Source organism: Drosophila innubila, chromosome X (genome assembly GCF_004354385.1).
Source record: "Drosophila innubila isolate TH190305 chromosome X, UK_Dinn_1.0, whole genome shotgun sequence".
In the NCBI taxonomy this organism is placed as follows: domain Eukaryota; kingdom Metazoa; phylum Arthropoda; class Insecta; order Diptera; family Drosophilidae; genus Drosophila; species Drosophila innubila.
Window position 1 is genome coordinate 38116322 of NC_047626.1, and position 22097 is coordinate 38138418.

Consider the following 22097-nt stretch of genomic DNA (forward strand, 5'->3'; position numbering starts at 1 on the left):
CAATGATCTTCGTTGATAATGATGTCCTCGGGTTCCCTGGTCGATGTCCTTGGAATCCGATAAGGATTCGTCGCTCGCCTGGTATCGCTGGTTTCGCCACTCGTTGTAGTTTGATTTCGTCTCTCGTACTTGGGACCCCTCTACTGCAAGAGTTTTGGGAACATATCCTGCGACAGCAAGGATAAATCCCCCGTGACCCGCTAGAGCAGGGACAACTAAATCTATGTCCTGCGACAGCAGGGACGAATAAACTAGGTCCTGCGACAGCAAGGAGTATAACTGACCCGATCCTGCGTTCTCCAAGGATTCTCCGCTTGTTTTGCGCGCTCACAGCTGGGTTGGCCCTAGTCCTGCTAATGCGAGAACGACCAAGACTATGTCCTGCGACAGCAAGGACGAATAAACTAGGTCCTGCGACAGCAAGGAGTATAACTGACCCCGTCCCGCGACAGCAAGGATAACTTAATTTATTCCTGCGACAGCTAGGACTTTATCCTGCGACAGCAAGGATATCTACGATGGTTCCTGCGGCAGCGAGGATTTTAGCCTGGTAATGCTAGGCTATCTCTGTTGTGCTCTGCGACAGCAAGGACTATATCCTGCTACAGCCAGGATATCAACGTTGGTTCCTGCAGCAGCGAGGATGATAACCTACTAATGCTAAGTTATGTTTTCGGAGGGTCCTGGGACAACAAGGATTGATGGTATATCCTGCTACTGCAAGGACTGCTCGTACTGATCGGTGTTACTCGTTCTCTCGTTCTGCTCGAAGTGTTATTTACATTAATAAAGTTAATTTATTTAATATTATCATTGAAAAGAAGTTTTATTTTATAATTATACCCATTACTCAAAAAATTAGTAAAAGGGTATATTGTGTTCGTTGGAATGTATGTAAAAGAGAGAAGGAGGCATCTCCGACCCCATAAATTGTATATATTCTTGATCAGCATCTACAGCCGAGCCGATATAGCCATGTGTGTCTGTCTGTCCGTCTGTGTGAGCGCCTAGCTCTCAGAAACTATAAGAGATAGCAATACCATAGACACACTCACAGACTCCAAAGGCGTTGAAGCAGGTCAAGTTTGTTTGAAATTTTCGACACGCCCCCTTCCGCCAAACCAAATTTGGCACACAGATTTATATTAACACCACGCAGATCAAGTTTGTTTCAAATTTAAGCCACGCCCCCTCCGCCCCCGCAAATCGCAAAAAACCAACTCACCCACAGTTTTTAAGATAATATATTTTTTGTGGTAATTAAATTAAATCGCATCAAGATCGGACAAGTAGAACGGCAGTTATGGCGATTTAATGTTTTCAAAGAAATACAAGTAATTTCGTACTTTAATATATATTGTAATAAGTATCGGGTATCTTATGGTCGGGATCTCGACTATAGCCTTTCCGACTAGTTTTTATATTTATTCATATCTGCGTTCTTCATTTTATCGGCCTTTATTAGCTGCACCTTATCCATTTTTCCAAAATCATCAAACAACACTTCCATGTTGCATAACGTTATCGCAAAGAGTTGAAATAACATTGTCATGTTATTGTTAACGCAACGTAATGTCGATACGTAGCGTAGCGTAAGTGTAAATCCAATTTCAAACGACAAATCATAAAAAAATTTTCGATGTTTTTTTTACATGGAGTTTTTGATTTCGCGGTCGTTTTGCTCTAAGTGTAACCAGGCCTATAAGGACAATTTATTTTCTCATCACTATCGCCATATTTTCTCCGAGTTCACCACTGCCACTTTCCAGGGCTTTTCCCGCCTATTCTGTACAATTTTTCCTACAAATTCTGAGGTAGGGACCCTTTGCGGTGGGTATAACGCACAGTGGTTCCTTTCATAGGCCAAAAATAAGAAAACTATAGTCAAAATTTTACCTCAAAAAGTGTCAACACTATTTCTTAAATAAACAGGCAATTAAACAGTACAAATATTTTTTGTATTCCTACTGTTGCCTTCACAAATAACTTCAAAAGGGAGATCATAATAAAACGTTCATATTTTAGTGCAAGGTGCATACAACATAAGTAAACGCTTTTGCTACTCAAATTTGTTTGAGTTGGATAAAGTTCGAGTAATAGAAGTTCGTGTATGGGAAGCTCGACTTTATTTATAGATGCTTAATTTTAAAAGCTTGTATAATTGATTATAAATAAAAGCTTTTATTTATCACAGAATACTTCATGACCGAGAGCTTCAGCTATGTGATGGCACAACACTGCTTCGTCGCGATCGCTACCAAGCGTTGCTTAGCCAAGGACTTGATGACAAACAGTTAAAAGAACGTGGATTGTTCCCGATACCCGAGTCCTTTCGCGTTGTAGCATTAGCCGAGCCGCCAAATCTGGAGAGTAATAAAAACAGTTGGCTCACACCGGAAATATTAAGCATGTTCTTGTATCAGAAACTACGACCATTGCAACAAAATGAAGAAATCGAACTTCTAGTTCAGATCTTTGGAGAAGTGCAACCAAAGATGAAATGGATGCTGACGCTGGCACAGATACTGCGTACCTCAACGGATCCAATGCTTCAGGGTTTGTCGGAGACGCTATCAACACGACAGATATTGAAGCTAGGGCGTCGCTTGGCTGCATATCCAGACAGCGATGTATACGAACTGTTGCATAGTACATTCCTGATGAAGTTTATGCCGTCACTTTTACGTGCCCGCTTGGAGCAAGCCATGAAGCAGGCTGGGATCCGTCAAAGTTCGAATCATGATTGTAACGCTAACAATAATAAGAAAACAATTTGTGTGGTGGACAACAAGCTATGCATTGGCAATACTTCGATGCTGTTGTCCGAATTGGTATTGGCGAAGCAGTCAAAAGTACCCAAAACTCTATTTTACGAAACTTTTCAACATGTATTTTTGCTAGAACGACTATTACAGGACTATATAATAGGGGAGCATCTGCTTCTGGTGGGCAATCAGGGAGTAGGCAAAAACAAACTCATTGATCGCTTATTGGAACTTATGCGACAACCGCGCGAATATATACAACTACACAGGGATACCACTGTGCATAGTCTTACCATAAAGTCCACGCTACGAGATGGTCAAATAGTCTTTGAAGATAGCGAATTGGTTAGCGCGGTTAAATCTGGTCATGTCTTGGTCATAGATGAGGCAGACAAGGCACCGGTTAATGTTACCTGCATTTTGCGCAATTTGGTAGAGAGCGGTGAAATGATGCTGTCAGATGGTCGTCGTATTGTCCCTAATGGATACTCTGGAAACTCGTCCAACATAATTAAAACACATTCAGAATTTCGGCTTATTGTGTTGGCCAACCGTCCAGGTTTTCCATTTTTGGGAAACGACTTTTTTGCTGCGCTAGGAGACATTTTCAGTTGTCATGCCATCGACAATCCCATGCCCGACTCTGAGCTCTATCTACTGCAGCAATACGGACCAAATGTACCCATTAAGACACTCCAAAAATTAGTTAATGCATTCGGGGAGCTTCGTAATTTGGCAGACGAAGGTTTGCTTAACTATCCATACTCAACTCGGGAAGTTGTAAACATTGTAAAGCATTTAGAGAGTTATCCGCAAGATAGCATGTCCGACCTGGTAGGAAACGTGTTAGACTTTGATCGTTACCAGCCAGAGGCATTGCAGCAGGTCACCAAAGTGCTTTCAAAACATGGTCTGCCGATTGAGGCATATGCAAAGGAGGAATTGGAAACGTTACGTCTGAAAAAGACGCTCCAGTTAGATGTTCAGCGTTATAGTGGGTTGGGCGTCCTTGGACCTAAGATTGGAAAATTAGATCCGAAAAATGAAGCGCATGTGGGTGGCAACACGTGGGCTGGTGGTAGCGGTGGACGCGATACAGCAGGCTTAGGCGGCAAAGGTGGACCATTTAGGCTGGACATGGATCATCAAGTTCATCAACTTAGCGACGAGGAGAAAGCCGAAATTCCAGAGGAAATAAAACGCGCGGCGCGTGAAATGAATCGCAAGGCGTTTAATCAAAAGTTAGAAGAGATTAAAATGACCGCGCATGATCATAAGATATATGCACAATTCAGTAAGCCTAACGGTAAGCAAGTAAAGCAACTTAAAGCCATTTTGGAAGCAATGGAGACTAAAAGCAAGGAGCGTCAATGGAAAAAGTATCAAACACATGGTGATCTTGATGACACGCGTCTCATCGAAGGCATCACCGGTGAAAGAAATATTTATAAAAGACGCACCGAGCCTTATCCATGGTCGGATCATGTTATAAAGCAACCTAATAGGGTCAAACTTGTCGTCGATGTTTCTGGATCCATGTACAGGTGAGTACATTTTTTTTGACACACCGAATGTGATACATAAAAATGGAATTTTTGACAGATTTAATGGCTATGATGGCCGCCTAGATCGTCAATTGGAGGCCGTTGTCATGGTAATGGAAGCCTTCCAGGGATATGAAAAAAAAATTATTTACGACATCGTCGGTCATAGTGGCGAAGGATGGGAGTTGCCCTTCGTCAATCTGGGTTGTGCCCCCAAGAACGACAAAGAACGTTTTGAGATAATACGTATGATGCATGCCCATTCGCAATTTTGTTGGTCTGGCGATAGTACCGTAAAAGCAGCTCGCGAAGCTTGTTCCAAGTTAAGCACGGAGGAAAACTATGGAAATGGTATTGTCGTTGTCCTTAGCGATGCCAATCTTGCGCGCTATGGCATTGTTCCCAAGGATCTGGCACTGGCACTTAAACGCGGCGAACCTAAGGTCAAAGGCTATGTAGTTTTTATTGGTAGTCTGGCCGAAGAGGCTGATCAGTACGTAACCACTTATCCTAATATATAAATTGTGAGCCATTACATCCAGCTATCTTGCTTTAATTTCTAGAATAATAACTGAAATGCCCGACGGACAGAGTTATGCATGCATGGACCTCACCAAGTTGCCGCAGATTTTAAAGCAAATATTTACCTCATCCCTTATGTGAAAGGTTTTGTAATGTTTGTAGTGTATGCGAGTCGTCGTGAGTCTAATCTAATTGAGGCCAAATATAATTTGAGATTGCAGTATATTGTAAATTGAAAATTAAATGCAATTTAATTGCAGATATGTACTTTATAACACTGAAAGTTAAATATGTTAATAAAGTGTTAATTATAAGTAGTTAGGTAATGCGGGTTTCATTACAAATTGGGGTGGGGGTGATCAATTGATTGATCGATTAACGAGCACGCTCGAAAGTAGAAAAAAACCTCTACACGAGGTAAAAGTCTAGTGACGAAAGCAATTTCTAGCCCCAAAATTTCTGATATCCAATTTTGTGACGAGCAAAATTCAGTTTAATCTAAAAATTTTAAATAAAAATATTAATTAATAAAAAAAATAGCGAAAATTGGCATTGTGCACTGTACGAATAGTTATACGGTAATTTAAATTTATCCATTTCGAGCAAGATATTGTATTGTCTGTATTGTCTGGCTCCCGATATGATAACAGGATTATTGTCATCTGCATCATGGTCTGGAATATTTTCGTCGGGTTCCCTGGAATATTTAGATTTGTTTATTTTCTTTTTCTTCTGAAATGCCGTCTTGTAGTGAACTGTCTTATGTCTTAGGTTTTGTATTTCGTATCGTTTGCCGTCTACTTGTGTAACGTTAGTATTTTTAGACCCCGTACTTAAAAAATAGTACAGGGGTCTATTGGGTTTGTTTTAACGAATATGTGCGTAACAGGCAGAGGGAGGCGTGGCAGACCCTATAAAGTATAAATATAGTCTTGATCAGCATCAACAGCCAAGTCGATATGGCAATGTCCGTCTGTCCGACTGTCTGTCTGTCTGTCCGTCCGTCTGTATGAACACCTAGATCTCAGAGACTATAAGCGCTAGCGACACCAAACTTGGTATGTAGGTTGCTCTATATTGCAAGCAGATCAAGTTTATTTCAAAATTTGGACACGCCCCCTTTATCGCCCACAAACCGAAATTATAAGAACAATTTCAAAGCCAGTGACACCAAATTTGGTATGTAGATTCCTCAATATTGCAGGCAGATCAATTTTGCTTCTTTTTTTAATCGGAAAATCAAGCTTTGTTGTGAAAAACTTTTTTGTTAAATGAGATATTGTAACCAAACTGATGCAGTAAGCCTATAACTTGGTTTTATATATCCTGTCTGAAGTTGGTTAAAATTGGACCACTATGTCATACAGCTGTCATAGGACCGGTCGGGTGAAAATCAAGTCTTAGTATAAAAAACTTTTTTGTTTTATAAGATATCGTAACCAAACTAATAGAAAATGCATTAAACTTGGTTTTAAATATCCTGTCCAAAGTTGGTTCGAATCGGACCACTACATCATGTAGCGCGCATAGGACCGATCGGGCAAAAATCAAGTTTAGTATGAAAAACTTTTTTGCTTTATGAGATATCGTAATCAAACTGATACAGTAAGCATATAACTTGATTTTATATATCCTGTCCAAAGTTGGTTCAAATCAGATCACTGTATCATATAGCTGTCATAGGACCGATCGGGCGAAAATCAAGTCTTAGTATGAAAATCTTTTATGTTTTATGAGACATCGTAACCAATCTGATAGAATATACATTTAAGTTAACTAAATTTTTTTTTTAATTTTTTCCATTATTAGTTTTTGCCATAGTAAGTACGGGGTCTCCGACAGTCGAGTATGTTCGACTGTAGCACCGGCCCACTAGTTTCTAAATGTGCTTGGAGATGGTAAACACTACTATAACTGTGAACTGGCAAGTTAATAAACATTGAATCCCAAAAGGATTTTCTACAAAAAAAAGATCAATCTAAAAACATTGTCGGACGAACAATTGCTCGATTCGGTGGAAACAGACTTCGAGTTAAGCAGTGATAAAACTGAGGATGACACCGATTACGTTGTTGACAACATTGCACCGGAATGCCAACGTCAGTCGGAAACAATTGAAGAATATATTGAGCAATTTGTTAAAGCTGAAATAACGGAAGCATGCATTCAAGATTTTAGCTTCTGGATTATTGTCTCCCAAGTCAAGCAAGCAAAAGTTTCACCTTCACCAATCGATGAAGCAGAAGTTCAAGTCGAGCAAGCAGAAGTTTCACCTTCACCAATCGATTATGCAGAGCCTTCCACATCAACTACACGCTTTAAACCATCAAAGCGAGTGCGATCTCCATTGCCAGTAGTTGAAGCAACTGGTCCTCATATCCAGCCTTCTTCGGGTGGCTTTATTGGAAAAGGTAATATTTTAATTCTAGTACTTTTTAAACAAACATTCATTGTGTTTATTTATTCATCCCCAGCTTTGAATGAAATCTTTGTTTAGGCCAACTTGTTGTGGCGCAAACGGTCCATGCAGTTGCATGTAAACGAAGTGGTTTTTCGTGGTGACTTATCACTACCAGATGAAGTAAAAAAGCTTGAGACCCCACTGTAATTCTTTAAATACTTTTTTACAGAAGACATATTGAAGCTTATCAGCGAAGAGACAAACCGATGTGCCTTCCACTGAAATTATGAATTACATCGGAATACTGATATAATTATCCAAATTTCGAGAGCTAGAAGATTGCGTTCGCTCCAATTCAAAGCTGTATGCAACTGAAGCGATTCTTAACGATAAAAATATATTTATCATTCCAAGATGAGTCAGCACTAAGACAAAGCATCATCTTCTACAATACATGCCTAATAAGCCCCATAAGTAGAAAGTCAAACTTTTTGTGCTTTGCGATTCAAATTAATTCGCTTACCGATTTGAAGTGTATAATGGCGCCGGAGATAATATTATATTGCCTGGAGTACCAGATCTTGGAGCCACATCAAACATTATTGTTAGCTTATTCCATACCATTCCTGACTTTGTTCATCATATTGTCTACTTTGACAACTTTTATACTTCGCTGGCTTTATTAGTATATTTACGAGCAAGAGGAATTTATAGATTGGGTACAGTGAGAGGTATACACATTGTTTTTATGAAATTGATTTTAATTTAGCTTTTCTTGAATAGCCAATCGCATTTTGGCGTGCAAGCTGCATACCGACGTTGAACTCAGCAAGGAACCTAAGTGGGACAGCCACCCAAAATTGTTTTTGGGACTGTCACCATCAAACTAATGCATCTTATAACAACTAACCCAAAAAAAATGGCTTTAAATAAAGATATTGCATTTATTGCATACAACCATACCTGTAGATTTTTTTACGCTCAAACCGACAAGACCGTCAGTAGACGGTCTTCAGTATTTTTCAACTGGTGAGCGCACCGACCAACCGAAAATTATGAAACTTAAAACTTAAGCTAATTTTAGCTATATCTACTTATAAAATATATATCAACTTGATTGAATGCCTATTTCGATTTGCCTGTTAGAGGGTTAAGGTGGACTCTGTCTCGTAGTTCGCCTTCATCAATACCCGCATAGCGTCTCCGATCAGAAGCCCCTTCACTGCATTCAGCTGGTGTGTCATCTGGATTGGTCTAGCGGTGGAAAACAGCGAAATTGCTGAATCGATGATCTTCACAAACAAACACAGGTGCGTTGGGTTGCCATTGAATTTTCATAGGCTGTTTATACATTTTAGACACATTCCTATTTGTTCAACGCTAAGCTCAGCGCTAGCGCTGCTGGTTCCATTTGAATCTGGAGCCATTTTTATTTAGGAATTCTTGTTTTTTTTCAGAAAAAGCTGCGTTCGAGCTTTAACTGCTTTAGGTTTCCACTAACCAAATTTTGTAATTAACACGGTTTTAGAAATGTAGATTTTTATTTTTAATTTTGTTATTTTTCACCAAAAAGCTTCGTTCGAGCTTTGATTGACTTAATATTTCACTAACCGAATGTTGCAGTTAACGCGGTTTTGGAAATGTAGCTCTTTAGCGGATAGAAACTTTATCGTATACGTCAATAAATAAATTCTATCCAACCGGCTACGCCACTTACTTGGCTCTTGTTTTCGCTAAGTACCGAATTTAAATTACAACAAAAAACACAAACACATTTAAGTGCAGATAAGTTTTAATTCAGAGTGGTCTTGGTGAGCTTAAGAATAAATTAAGACTAACTCGATCTTCGATCGTAATGAATAAAGAAACCTCAAAAGTTATGTTTAAAATTGTTTTTCGGCTGCGGCCTACGTGACCATTGTCGCGAGGCGCAAATTTTGGGGAAATTATGCTGTCGATGCAAATTATTTATTTATAAGTTAAATCGTTAAATCGGCTGCGGCTCTTATCAAGATATTTTATGTTTATATTTGGCTTATATGATCTGCCTGTGAACCGTTCTGTTTCTTGATTGCTATGTTTTGAATTTGAGCTTCCTGAGAATGTTATGTTATGTTATGAATTGTACTGGCTGTGGTTCTGTCTGTCGAGTTGTGCTTGTATTGGTATGTGCGTCTAGCTCTATAGCTACGTTACTATATATATATGTCAGGATATTACCACTCCTCAGATCCAATCCTAATGAGGAAAGAGCTAAAGCACTGCATGATGGTAGGATGCAGAAGCTTTATATAGAAATCAGTTGCCTCCAAATAAATGAGGAATACAATAATCACATTGGCAGGAGTCCCTTTGATGGAGGGCCTTATGGCCAGTTACAATCCAAGGATAAAGAGCAGAAACAGTAAGAAAGCTATTCTACTACAAGAGTGCCACTAATGCAAACATATTATACAAGTGGGTACTTGCATAGAAAATTTCCGGCTCAAGCTTTACGATCGCAGAGCAGCGAAGCAAGCTGAGTACCTTACAAAAATAGCAAAAGAACTAGTTTCCTAAAAAAAAATGGTATGAAATGACTTAGTCGGCTTAGCAATCACTGGAAACGAGCTGTTTATCTGACATCAGATAAAGATATAAAAAAGCAAATCATTTTTCAATTTGATTGATTAAAAAGGAAAAAGATGCATATAGTCAGAATTTTGGTAGAAGTATGTATTGTATTGGTATGTGCGTCTAGCTGTATAGCTACCTTACTATATATGTATATATGTCAGGATATTACCACTCCTCAGATCCAATCCTAATCCCAAAGTTCGTTTTGGGACTACCATTACAAAAATATATATATTTTAAGGCATCTAACTTAAAAAAAATACCTCTGAAAGGATTTTCCATATATTACATAGTAACGGTCAACCCAAGCAATTGTTCATTTAAAACTGTTATAGATTGATATATTTTATAATAGTCACTTAAATTTAAGTCAATTGCATATTATTCTATTTACATAAGTGATTACCAACACAAAAAAGCACTTCAGAAGCAAATAATAGCAAAAGTTATAGCCAAAAGCCGCGTTCGATATTCCCTTGTGATGCAAGCGAACGACCAGATTTTTTTCCGCTCAAACCGACAAGACCGATATCATGTAATAAAAATGTTAATGTATAATTTATGTATATACAAATAATATATTAATATATAAATATGTATTTTTGCATGGCGAAATTCCTTATGACGTCACAATTTTCAATATAGTCGGGCAGAAGCTGATAGCTATGCATGAAATTGCATGAGAGAAAAAGCGTTAATTTTGCAGAACTACTTTTGCATCTTTGCCGAGCACTGAAAGCTGAAAGACAATAATTTTCATTACTTATATTTTCGACTTTTTACACATATATATAATAAGTATCTGCTTACATTTTCCGCTCTAAAAATCTCATTAATTATACATTGTCTTTTATTTCAAATTTCACGCGCACTGCAGCAGCCTTTGGCAGGCTCGAATGTGTTGCGTGAGAGGGAGAGAGTGAGTGAGCAAATTGGGTGCTGCCAGAATGCAGGCTGAGCAAAGTTGTAGTTTGTGGCTACTCTTGACGCACTCTACATCGATTGCAAGCGATTACAATTACGACTTGCGGTTTACCAATTCATAAATTTCTAATTAATTTTTAATACGTTTATTATAATACCGAGTGATGTATTAGTTCAGTGGGGCATTAATAACGTAGTCTGCAGTGATTAGCACAGTGATTTAAGAAAACCGAAAGTTGTTCATAGTTTCGCGTGTGTAATTTTTATACCCTGAGCCCATTGAAAATGGGCAACAATCAACTTTCATAAAAGAGTACATGGGCTCAGGGTATCCTACTGTCGAGCGTGCTCGACTGTAGCCGCACCTCACCGCGAGCGAAGCGAGCAGGGGGCGTAGCCCCCTTGTTCATACTAAAACTACTGATCGGTCCTATGACAGCTACATGATATAGTGGACCGATTTAAACAAAAGTTAAAAGTATATTCTATCAGTTTGGTTAAGATATCTCAAAAAACAAAAAACAATGGGCTCAGGGTATAAATAAATTTAAATTGATAAGTCGCAAATCGATTTAGAGTGTGTCAAGGGTAGCCACAAACTACAAGTTTAGTCTGTCTAAATTCTGGCAGAATTTTCCTCTCTCTTTTTCGCTCTTGAAACAAGTTAGAGTTTGACAGAGGCTGCTGCACAGTCTACTTTTATGCCATTTAACAAGCGGAATATGTTAAGTATCTTCTTACACTGATAATAAGCGGAGACTTAACGAATATATGTGTAAGGAATCGGAAATATTAATAAATAAAATTATTATTTTGCAGCTTTGAGTACTCGGCAACGATGCAAAAGTTGTGCTGCAAAATGATCGCTTGTCCTTTTCTGTAATTTATTGCATAGCAATCAGCTTCTGTCCGACTTTATTAAAAAATGTGACGTCATCTCGAATTTTGCCATGCAAAAATACATAATAATATATTAACACAAATATATTTTAATCTAATTGTATATTTGTAACAAAAATACCTCTACACGAGGTAAAAGTCTAGTGACAAAAGCAATTTCTAGCCCCAAAATTTCTGATATCCAATTTTACGACGAACAAAATTCAGTTTAATATAAAAATTTTCAATAAAAATATAAATTAATAAAAAATATAATAAATTAAAACATAGTTAGAGATTTAAACCTACTTTGGTCAGGATATATTATATAATACCAAGTTAAATGGATATTGTATTAGTTTGGTTAAGATTTCTCATAAAAAAAATGTTTTTCACAGTAAAACATGATTTTCGCCTGATTGGTCCTATGACAGCTATATGATATAGTGGTCCGACATGAACCAATTTCGGTCAGGATGTGTAAAACTAACTTTAATGCATATTCTATCAATTTGGTTTAAATATTTTATTAAACAAAAAAAATTTTCATACTAAAACCTAATTTTGACCCGATCGGTCTTATGACAGCTATGTGATATAGTGATGCGATTCGAACCAACTTTGGTCAGTGTTTATAAAACCAAGTTGAATGCATATTGTATGAGTTTGGTTGAGATATCTCGTAAGACCAAAATGTTTTTTAGTACTAAAACGTAATTTTCGACACCTTTCCAATGATACATAACTTTAGCTTCTATGGTTTAAATTTTAGAGGGATTTAGCGCTTTCCCGCTAAACTAGCTGTTTTTTCAAAAATCCGTAGAACAAACATTTCTAGATTTTCGAAATGGAATAAATCCCGATCATTACATCTTAGTTTTTTTTTAGCGCTTTGATACTTACAGAGAAACATACAAACTGACTTTTCATTTCATTTACCTTTTGAACCAGCTATCGGATTTGGGTGATCGAGGTATCAATCCACGCGTATTTTTAATTAGAATTTTTTAGAAGAATACAAAATTTTACCAAAACCAACATCCCCATTTGCTGCAATCATTGAAATTTTTTAGTTTAAGTATGCCGTTTTGTAAGTTAGGACTAAACCTTACGATCGGTATATAACTCGATCTGATCGGACAGTCATAGCAAATTTCCCAAATTAGCTGTATATATTGCTATATTGCAATTTGCACCCTTCGTGATGCTTTCCTCACTAGCGCGTACTGCCGTCCGCAATGATGTACATAAATTATACACCAACATTTTCATTATATGATAACGATAAAGTTTTTGTTTATCGCTCGATTGGTAAAATTGGTACTAGTTCGTACTCTCTTTGTGCGCTTACTTTGCGCGCGGCTTGCATGTAAACGTGTATATGCCATCTCGGTCTCACGCTCAATTTGCCATGCAGATGTAATTATTGAATTAAAACTAATTCAAAGTCATCTTCTCTATTTATGGGTCAATCGCTTTGAAATTGTTAGGTTCGTTTAAAAGGCTTACTTCAGGAACCTACATACCAAGTTTAGTGAAATCGACGCGCTTAAACAGACAGACGGAAGGACGGACGGACAGACAGAAGGACAGACAGACGGACATGACTCAATCGACTCGGCTGTTGATCCTCATCAAGAATATATATACTTTGGGGGGTCTACCATGCCCCCTTCTGCCTGTTACATACATTCTTCCAAACACATTATACCCTTTTTTGCCCATTTTCAATGGGCTCAGGGTATAAAAATTAAATAATAATATACAAATTAATAAAAACAATCAATTAAACGAAAAAGAAATGATACGAAATATCCACACATATAAGCCAAGTAAGATAAATAAATGGTAGAGTCTATTTTAACATTTTTATGTACAAACAAATCATATTGTCAAAATCAAAATCAGGGCATTGTGGGGCTTTCAACGACGACATGGAACGTGGATATTCACACAGATCTGGAGAGGTACGGCGCGTTAAAACATCGAGTGGAGGAATCGAGGGCTTCGTCATATGAAGATCTGATAGCAGATGTGGATTTTTTGGTACCAGCATTGAACCTGAGTACTCAGCTACCGGCCTTGGAGCACATCAAGTTGGAAGGAGAACCACTAATTTTCCCGCCCACTATATCTCTAGCATCACGACAGCAGTATTCATCACCGCAATCATAGTGGGAGTCGTCTACCTCTTTAAGCGAGTCTGCCAGATGAGAACTCAATTTCTGCCTGCCATCATTGCCCTGCCCCGTCTTGGTTGGGTTTTTATTAAAAAAACAGAATTATAAACAATTAGTGTACGATCAAAAGGCTTATTTGTGGCGGAAAAAATACACAAAATACAAGTTGAATACGCCTGTTCTATATACGAATAGAAGAAAGCCTAAAAATATTGCAACATTAATTTGCCACATAAAATTAAGTTTATATTGAAGCTGACAAAATTAATTTGAATATATATACAATTAATATCATACTTAAGCTCACCAAGAACACTCTGAATAAAAACTTATCTGCACTTAAATGTGTTCGTGTTCTTTGCTCTAATTTAAATTCGATACTGAGCGAAAACAAGTGCCAAGTAAGTGGCGTAGCCGGTAGGATAGAAATTATTTGGTGACGTATACGATAAAGTTTCTATCCGCTAAAGAACTTCATTTCCAAAAACCGCGTTAACTGCAACATTCGGTTAGTGAAATAGTAAATCAATCAAAGCTCGAACGAAGCTTTTTGGTAAAAAATAATAATAATTAAAAATCAAAATCTACATTTCTAAAACCGTGCTAATTACAACATTCGGTTATTGAAAACTTAAAGCAATCAAAGCTCGAACAAAGCTTTTTGAAAAAAAGTAAATAAATAAAAATGGCTCCAGATCCAATTGCAACCAGCAGTGCTAACGCTGAGCTTAGCGTTGAACAAATTGAAATGTGCTTAAAATATATTAACAGCCTACGAAAATTCGATGGCAACCCAACGCACCTGTGCTTTGTAGCAATAAGTAATATACACATAGCAATAAGTAATATACACATAGCAATAAGTAATTCACAATACACAAGATCCACAGGATCCACACATACATTATTATAAGCTAGCAAAAGAAAAAGAGAGACAATAAAGAACATTCTGAGTTTGGCAATGAACAAAAACGCATCGCGTGTGACTTTAAACTTCAGAAGTGGGATAAAGACAGTAAATCGCCTAATAAAGAAGAAAAAATAAAAATTCTCGGCTTGAGACAACTAAAAGTGAAGTGATTGGAATGCATGCAATTAATGCAAGCGAGTTAACACTGGCAGAACTAAAACTTTGGCTTGGGCACCTGGAGTTACCAACCAATGGGAGCAAGGCTACTTTGGCAGCTCGGATCAGTGAAGTTCCAGTGATGGTGCGTGGAGAGGGACCGCCCAGTGCAAATCCAGAAAATTCTGGTGAAATCAACGGGATCGAAACCGCTACGCAGAAGCAAGTCGCAAACGATGACACCAACAACGCAATGCAAAGTCAAGACGAAAACGAAGTCGCCGTCAGCGAAGCAATGCAGAGTCAGAACGAAAACGGGCGCAACAACAACAATAGTGTGCAAAGTGTACGCGAAAATTTTAACAGCGTCAGAGTTGGCACACAAATTGTTCGCTCTTTCGACGAAGGTGCGGAGGAAGGAGAAAATGAAAACGACAGTGCAGAAGTAAAACTGTTAAAACTGCAGATGAAACTAGTGAAACTAGAAAACGAAATGTTGAGAAGAGAACAAAAAGAGAGCAACAACGGCGATAGCAACATGATGCTGAGTCTGGTTAAAGACATGTTGCCAAAATTCGATGGCAAAAGTTCTGCAACAATTTGGGTTTCGCAACTAAAGTCAATTGTTGCCATTTACAAGATGATGACAACATGTTGCGAATGCTAGTGATGATGAAATTAACTAGTGATGCACAAAAGTGGCTGTACTCAAGCAGTACCCACACAGAGATGCCAATAAACATTTTTGCACAGAAACCGAACAGCATTAATGATAAAGTTACAGTGTCAAAAGCAAAAGCAATTGCAAAAATTTCTGATATCCCACAAAAAATCCTCTACACGAGGTAAAAGTCTAGTGACGAAAGCAATTTCTAGCCCCAAAATTTCTGATATCCAATATTGTGACAAACAAAATTCAGTTTAATCTAAAAATATTAAATGAAAATATAAATTAATATAAAAAAGCGAAAATTAGCATTCGGCACTGCGCAAAAAGTAATTTTTATGTACAAAGAAGCTCACCCTTTTGTGCACAATGCCAATTTTCTTTTTTTTATTAATTTATATTTTTATTTAATATTTTTATATTAAACTGAATTTTGTTTGTCACAAAATTGGATATCAGAAATTTTGGGGCTAGAAATTGCTTTCGTCACTGACTTTTACCTTGTGTAGAGTTTTTTTTGTGGTTCCATTTGACGTACAAAATTTTCCAATACCTAGTAATGGCATTATGGGAATAAAATTCATAAAAATATTCAATTGTCATTAAGATTTTACTGAAAATAATGATTTGCTAACGATTCGACCGAATAACTTAAGTTATCCGATAAAATTATCAATAATACATACTTGTGACAATAATGCCACAATACTACCAGCCCGTTCCGAAGTCGCTCCTCAAAATAAAATATCCTCTATTACAAATCATTCTCTAATTCCCAATCAAGAAATTGCGGAAGGAATTTCATAGAAAATACGATTTCCGATTCAAAAGACAACTTTTTTCGAATTCTTAATAAAAAAAATTCAATAAAAATCGTTAACCTAGACCAAATAAAGTACGAAACGTTAAATAACTTTGAAATCGTTAACGATATTAACGAAGAAAGAGACAACTTAGTAATGAAAAAGGTAACCAAGAACTTCCCAATGGTATTCAAAACAAAGTTAAACTAACTATGCACCAAGTATACAGACATATTCGGATTAGAAACCGAATCAATAACAACAAATAACAAATCAATAACAACAAACCATTTTTATAAACAAAAATAGCGAACCTACCTTCGGACCGTGCAGACGTTTTTCTTTAAAGCGCTCCGAATTAATCAAAATTAAATAGTACCTAAGTGCGGTAAAAATCTAAAATTTGGCCAAGAGCCCCCTAGTGCGATGCGCACGATCATCCACTTAGTTTTGAAAGTGTAATTAAACAAATATATAAACTATAAGCAAATCAAATAGAATTTGAATTGAGCAAGTGTTAACTTCGATGAGTCACTACGATACCCGTGCCGAACGTCAGCGCGAGCAAGACGAGCGGTGACTCTCTTTGGCCAAAAATAACGCTTACTTTAGCTTTGTCTCAGAAGCAAAACCACAAACGCAACACACAACAGCCGAAAAATCAAAGCAGAACCTCTTAGCCGTCGAAGATGTGAGAGCGCGTTCTTGCTTCTCCGATTTTACCAACTACAACTCCAAAAACCTGGAGCGAAGATTGTGCCTCTCCATTACCGACCCCCTCACCGCCCCCTCACCACCTAACTTGCCCGTACAAGTCGCTGCAGCTAACGCTACGGCAACAACAACGTTAACTGGTCAACAGTCATCGTACCATCTTTTGCTGACCAAGCGCAAGCTCTTTCAACTACTGTTTTGATTGAAAGCGCAGCGTCAAAAGCATCCGGGCCGGCTGGGCAGACCGGAGTGGATCGCTACATTCAAATAAAGCGAAAACTTAGCCCACAAAAAACGAAAAATTAAATCAAAAATTAACCAATCTGCTGGGGACCCAGTAAACACCATCAATAGGTTTGCACCGCTGGCTGATACTGTCAACGACCAGCCTACCGAAGAAGGAAATGGACCAAAGAAACTAAAGCCCCCACCTATATTGGCATTCGTGAACAAGATCGTTGACCTAGTAGGAAACAACAATTTTCATGTCGTTCATTTAATTAAAGGGAACATTCACGAAATCAAGCTTCAATCAAAAGACGAGGAGCATTTCCGTAAAATCTCCAAGTATCTAAATGAAGCTAAGAAAAACTTCTGCACTTATCAACTAAAAAGCAGCAAGGGCCTGCAAGTTGTACTTAAAGGTATTGAACCGGATGTAACCTCTTCCGAGGTCGCAAGTGCGTTAAAAAAGAAGGGCTTTCTCGCTAAGAGAGTTACAAACATTTTAAACAAAAGCAAAACACCGCAACCTCTCTTCAAAGTTGAGCTGGAGCCAGATAGTAAAGCTCCAAAGAAAAATGAAGTGCACCCGATCTACAAACTACAGCTCCTGCTGCATCGCCGGATCACTGTTGAGGAACCACACAAACGGAATGGTCCAGTTCAATGCTCAAACTGCCAGGAATATGGGCATACCAGGACGTACTGCACGCTGCGTTCGGTATGTGTAGCTTGTGGAGACTCCCATGGCCCTGATTCCTGTCAAGTCAACAGAATGACCCTAGTACAAAAAAGTGCGGAAACTGCGGTGGAAATCACACTGCTAATTACAGAGGCTGTCCAGTGTACAAGGAACTAAAAAGCCGCATCCGACGTGTACCAACAGCGCGCCATCCGCACCTGCCAGGTGCAATTATAGCATCCCAAACTACACCCGACGTCTTCTTCGCCAAAGCAGCCAGGTCCTCATTTGGTCCCGCAAACACTGTCAACGGCATATCTTTCGCTAATGCTTTAAAATCTGGCCTTCAAAAATCAACTACCTCAGCAGCGCCCCCAAGGGTAATACAAGAAGATTCGAGTATAGATAACGCGCAGCGGCCCATGCAGCAGTCACAAAGCTCTATTGAAGCGATGATTTTCACCCTACAACAAAGTATGATGGAGCTCATGTCGTTTATGAGATCAACTATGCAAAATCAAAACACTTTGATACAGATGCTTGCATCTCAACAATCCAAATAATCAATGGCGCCTCTACGAATATCTCTGTGGAACGGCAACAGTGTTACACGGCATAAACTTGAACTTACACAATTCCTATATGACAATCACATTAATGTAATGCTGCTTTCTAAGACGCACCTTACTGACAAATATAACTTTCAAATACGCGGCTACATATTCTACGGCACAGATCACCCGGATGGAAAAGCACACGGCGGAACCGGTATTCTAATAAGAAACCGCATCAAACCCGAATTCCAGAAAAGGTTCGCGGCAAACTATCTACAAGCCACATCTATAATTGTACAATCGGACATCAGCAATCTTACTATTGCCGCTGTATACTGTCCTCCCCGCTTTACAATCTCTGAAGATCAATTCATGCAATTCTACAATTCACTAGCAGCAGGAGATTATAATGCGAAACACCCGCACTGGGGTTCTCGCCTTGTGACCGCAAAAGGAAGGCAGCTATACAACGCAATCATAAAGCCAAGCAACAAACTCAACTATGTTTCCCCGGGTAGTCCTACATACTGGCCAGCAGACCCTAACAAACAACCAGATTTAATAGATTTTGCTGTGACAAAAAACATCCCACGCAATCTGATAAGCGCCGTAACACTTTTGGATCTTTCATCCGACCACTCCCTTGTGTTATTAAATCTACTCCAATCCCCGGAATATGTGGAATATTCTAATAGACTCACAACACACAGAACCAACTGGCTCAAGTACAAGAAATACGTTAGCTCTCACCTCGATCTTGCTCCGCAGTTCAACATCGAAGCGGACATTGACTGCTCTGCTGACTTATTAGAATCTGTACTTGTTGCAGCAGCTAAAATCTCTACTCCACAACGCGCGCATGTGCAGACCAATAAACGTAAAACTAATCTTCAAATAGAACAACTTGTTCTGGAAAAGCGACGATTGCGACGTGAATGGCAGTCTCACCGGTCGCCATCTACAAAACAACGCTTTAAAGATGCTTCACGCAGACTCAGCACAGCTCTTAAGCAAGAAAAAGCAGATGCCCATCGCCGCTACATAGAGCAATTATCACCAACCACCTTTGTGGAGGGCTCACCCTACGCTAAGAGCGCCGATCGAAACGGTAACGCCTATAAGAAATTCCTCAGGCTGCTGGGCCCGTAGCGACAAAGACAGAGCCAACACATTCGCTGCTCACCTACGTAATGTATTCCAACCAAATCCCGCAACAAATTCGTTTTTAAAATCATCCTGTGTATCTGATAGTTCTGGCGAACCTGAACTACCTGAATTTCGTCCAAATGAAATTGTAAAAGTCATAAAAGAACAGATGAAACCAAAGAAAGCTCCAGGCTGCGATCTAATAACTCAAAAAATGATCATTGAACTTCCAAACTGTGCTATTTCCCTCATCTGTAAACTTTTCAACGCGATTACAACCATCGGCTACTTCCCGAAAAAAATGGAAGAAATCGGTCATTATAATGATTCCCAAACCAGGAAAAGACCATACAATACCATCATCGTACAGACCAATTAGCCTACTACCGTGCTTGTCTAAGCTTTTTGAAAAATGCCTCTTGACGCGCATAATTCCTCATCTCAGAACACACAACACAATCCCAACACATCAATTTGGCTTCCGAGAAAAGCATGGAACTATCGAGCAAGTTAACCGAATAACATCAGAAATACGTACAGCATACGAACATCGGGAATACTGCAGCGCAATATTCCTCGACGTCTCCCAGGCCTTCGATCGAGTGTGGCTTAAAGGTCTCATGCATAAAATCAAATCGACGCTCCCAGTGTACACTCATAGGCTTCTCGAGTCGTACCTCTACAATAGAGTCTTCGCAGTGAGATGCAACACCACTACATCCGATGATCATATTATAGAAGCTGGAGTTCCCCAGGGAAGTGTATTGGGACCAACACTATACGTAATTTACACAGCGGACATCCCCATAAACGAGCGGCTAACAACATCTACGTTTGCCGACGACACCGCAATTCTTAGTCGTTCCAGATGCCCCATTGAAGCATCAGCACGTCTAGCTGAACATTTGGCGGTAGTAGAGAAATGGCTAGCCGACTGGCGTATTAAAATAAATGAACAAAAGTGTAAACATATCACGTTTACTCTCAACATGCAAACATGTCCTCCGTTAGCGCTGTCTAATACGCAACTCCCACAAACCAAAGAAGTAACGCACCTTGGCGTTCATCTTGATAGGCGGCTCACCTGGCGTCGTCACCTTGAAGCAAAAAAAAACGCAGATTAAACTGAAAGCCAATAATCTTTATTGGCTTTTGAACCCCCGATCTCCTCTCAGTTTGGACTACAAGGTCCTACTTTACAATTCCACCATAAAACCAGTGTGGACCTACGGCTCGCTGCTGTGGGGAAACGCGTGCAGTAGCAATATTGATATCATACAGCGAGCATAATCAAAAATCTTGAGGACTATCACTGGGGCATCATGGTATGTTCGAAACGAGAACATTCATAGAGATTTAAACGTTATATACGTCAAGCGAGCTACAACATTAAGCTATCTTTGCACCCAAATCCTCTTGCTCAACGGTTAACTCGGATTTGCAGTCGAACCCGCCTTAAACGAAACGACCTTCCAGCCCAGCAATAAATCCTTGGGGCACCGTTAATCATATTAAGTCAACATGACTGTTAGTTAAGCTTTAAATATAAGATTTGATAAACTTATTGTAAGTGTCCCTTGGGGAAGATTTAATAAATAAAAGCAAAGTAAACAAAAAAAAAAAAATAAATAAACAAGATCTGACACTAAAAGATAAAGAACCAGTGTAAACGTGTTTTTTTTAGAGGTTGGTTTTTCGAGTCTAGATAAAGCTAAAAAAATTTTCGTTAAATCTGGCAACTCTAATGTCATTTATGTTCAGTTTGGCTTGCCATTTTATCACGAACAGGTTAACAAAAGAACAACGCTTGCAAATTGTTCAAATTTATTTCGAAAATAATGGTTCAGTTCGCGAAGTTTACCACAAGCTCCGTCCATTTTATGGTCGACATAATCGTCCATCAGAGCAATTAATTCGCTTAGCCATGGATCGTTTTCGCACTACGTTTACTCTATGTGATAATATGCATCCGCAGAGACGTCGAACAGTGCGCACCGACGAAACAATTGCCGCTGTAGAGCAATGTGTTGAAGAGGACCCGAATGAATCGATTCCCCACCGTGCACAGCAATTGGAGCTTTGTCCATCAACTATATGGAAGATTTTGGGCAAGGATCTTGGCTTACGACCTTACAAGATCCAGTTTGTTCAAGAATTAAAGCCGCGAGACCATGCAATGCATCGTGATTTTGTGTATGGGCCGAAAATGAGATTGATCTCGATGCTGATTTTCATCGAAAAATTTAGTGCTGAGGTTCATTTTTGGTTGAATGGCTACGTCAACAAGCTAAATAGCCGCATTTGGAGTGAAGATAATTTACATGTGACCCTTAAGACGCCAAAACTGGTGTGCTCTATGGGCTGGTGGAGTCATTGGGCCATACTTCTTCCGAAATGATGCTGGAGAGTCTG

General features: G+C 38.9%; 2 protein-coding genes across 2 annotated transcripts in view; one reads left to right on the top strand and one right to left on the bottom strand.

Moving 5' to 3' along the window:
• Window positions 1–5103, top strand: part of LOC117794102 (von Willebrand factor A domain-containing protein 8) — a 73541-nt gene extending 68438 nt beyond the window's left edge. The window contains exons 5-7 of the mRNA XM_034634584.1: window positions 2195–4309; window positions 4368–4802; window positions 4873–5103. Coding sequence (XP_034490475.1) covers window positions 2195–4309; window positions 4368–4802; window positions 4873–4972 — 2650 coding nt within the window. The 3' untranslated portion in view covers window positions 4973–5103. The remainder of the gene's footprint in view (window positions 1–2194; window positions 4310–4367; window positions 4803–4872) is intronic.
• Window positions 1–22097, bottom strand: part of LOC117794103 — a 192094-nt gene that overhangs the window by 78708 nt on the left and 91289 nt on the right. The window lies entirely within an intron of this gene.